Source organism: Primulina eburnea, chromosome 11 (assembly GCF_022965805.1).
Source record: "Primulina eburnea isolate SZY01 chromosome 11, ASM2296580v1, whole genome shotgun sequence".
In the NCBI taxonomy this organism is placed as follows: domain Eukaryota; kingdom Viridiplantae; phylum Streptophyta; class Magnoliopsida; order Lamiales; family Gesneriaceae; genus Primulina; species Primulina eburnea.
Window position 1 is genome coordinate 18,683,120 of NC_133111.1, and position 1,731 is coordinate 18,684,850.

The following is a 1,731-nucleotide window of genomic DNA, read 5'->3' on the forward strand; positions in this document are numbered from 1 at the left end:
TCAGTTTGAATTGCTTGATCATGTGATATATTTGTTAGCATTTTAATTGTGTTATGATGTGAAATACATGATTTAAATTGAAATATTATATTGTTGAGTTTTATTCGAGATTTTTGAGACTGTTGAGTCTCAAGAGCCAGAGATGATTGATACAAGATTGAGATGATTATGATATTGTGATTTTATATGTGTTTGAACTATTTTATATCAGACATGGCTACTCGAGTTAAAGGTCATGGTAGACCTAGACATGACATACCAGTGGCACAAGATCAGGGAAGTGCAACTCATACTCAGATGGATAAAACTCCGACTCCGATGGAGATACTGTTAGCCAGATTTCAGTCTTTGCACCCACCGATGTTGAAAGGTACCGAGAATGCATTAGAGTGTGAGAACTGGTTGGAGAATATGGATCAATTATTTGAATCTCTTGAGTATCCAGATGATCGTAGAATCAAATTAGTTGTTCATCAGTTATTGGATGTTGCTAAGAGTTGGTGGGTAATGACAAAGAAATCTTTAGAGGCTAGGATATTTTTAAATTTGAATTTTATCAGCGTTTCTTTCCTACATTTTACAGGAAATATAGGGGAGCCCAGTTTGCAAATTTAAAGCAGGGAAATCTGAATATTGAGGACTATGTTGCTAAGTTCTCGAATTTACTGAGATTTGCTCCTCATGTAGCATCCGATGAAGAAGCTAAGGCCGATCATTTCATAAATGGTCTTAATCCTCATATATTTACCCTGGTTAATACTGGAAGGCCTAACATTTTTGCTGAGGCTCTTGATCGAGCCAAGGCAGCTGAAACTGCAATCATTAGGCAGAGAGGTTATCAATTGTAAGGCCCGAGAATTTGATTACCATAATCTGAGATTAATCTAGAAGGATTTCTTGATTAATTGAGATTATTATAAACAGAACGGATTATACCGGAAAAATTAGGGAGAAAAGATGTAAATATATGTGCAAGGAGGTGTGCTTGCGCACATGCGCGACGAGATGCGTGAATCATGCGTGGAGTGGGCAGAAGACCCCGCGCATATGCGCGGCGTGAGGACGCGCATATGCGCGAGGTGTCCAGTAGCCAAGGGAAGTGCTCGGCGCATATGCGCGACATGCACGGCGCATATGCGCGAGCAGGGCAGAGAGGTTGGCACACATGCGCGGCGGAAGGCGCGCATCTGCGCGAGTGTAGTTGGGCACGAGACAGTACGTCTCGCGCATATGCGCGGCGATGGGGCGCACATATGCGCGAGCTGCCGAGAAGTCAAGTAACGAGACCAGTAGGTCTCGCGCATATGCGCGGCGATGGGGCGCGCATATGCACGAGCTGCCGAGAAGTCAAGCAACGAGACCAGTAGGTCTCGCGCATATGCGCGGCGATGGGGCTCGCATATGCACGAGCTGCCGAGAAGTCAAGCAACGAGACCAGTAGGTCTCGCGCATATGCGCCGATGATGTCGCGCATATGCGCGAGACGTGTAATATGTGGGATGAGCCACTCGTCTTTGTGCATGTACGTGGATGTATATATATATATACAAACGAATTCTTCATTATTTCAGAAGAAAGAACCGAGAAAAAGGTTTATGAAAAAGGGTTGAAAATCCTTACACCTTTTGTGAGAAATCCGTCTATCCGATTTTGAATCCGACTTCGATATTGAGATCCTATCGACGTAGGCTACAACTAGGCGTAAGTTTTGCTACGTTTTGATATGATTTG

At 43.6% G+C, this 1,731-nt stretch overlaps 1 protein-coding gene across 1 annotated transcript; it reads left to right on the forward strand.

Annotated features, from left to right (window-relative positions):
* The first annotated feature begins 213 nt into the window (after window positions 1-213).
* Window positions 214-848, forward strand: LOC140805445 (uncharacterized). Its single transcript, XM_073161716.1, has 2 exons — window positions 214-500; window positions 584-848. The coding sequence occupies exons 1-2, from the start codon at window positions 214-216 to the stop codon at window positions 846-848; spliced, it is 552 nt and encodes a 183-aa protein (XP_073017817.1).
* Window positions 849-1,731: the final 883 nt, after the last annotated feature.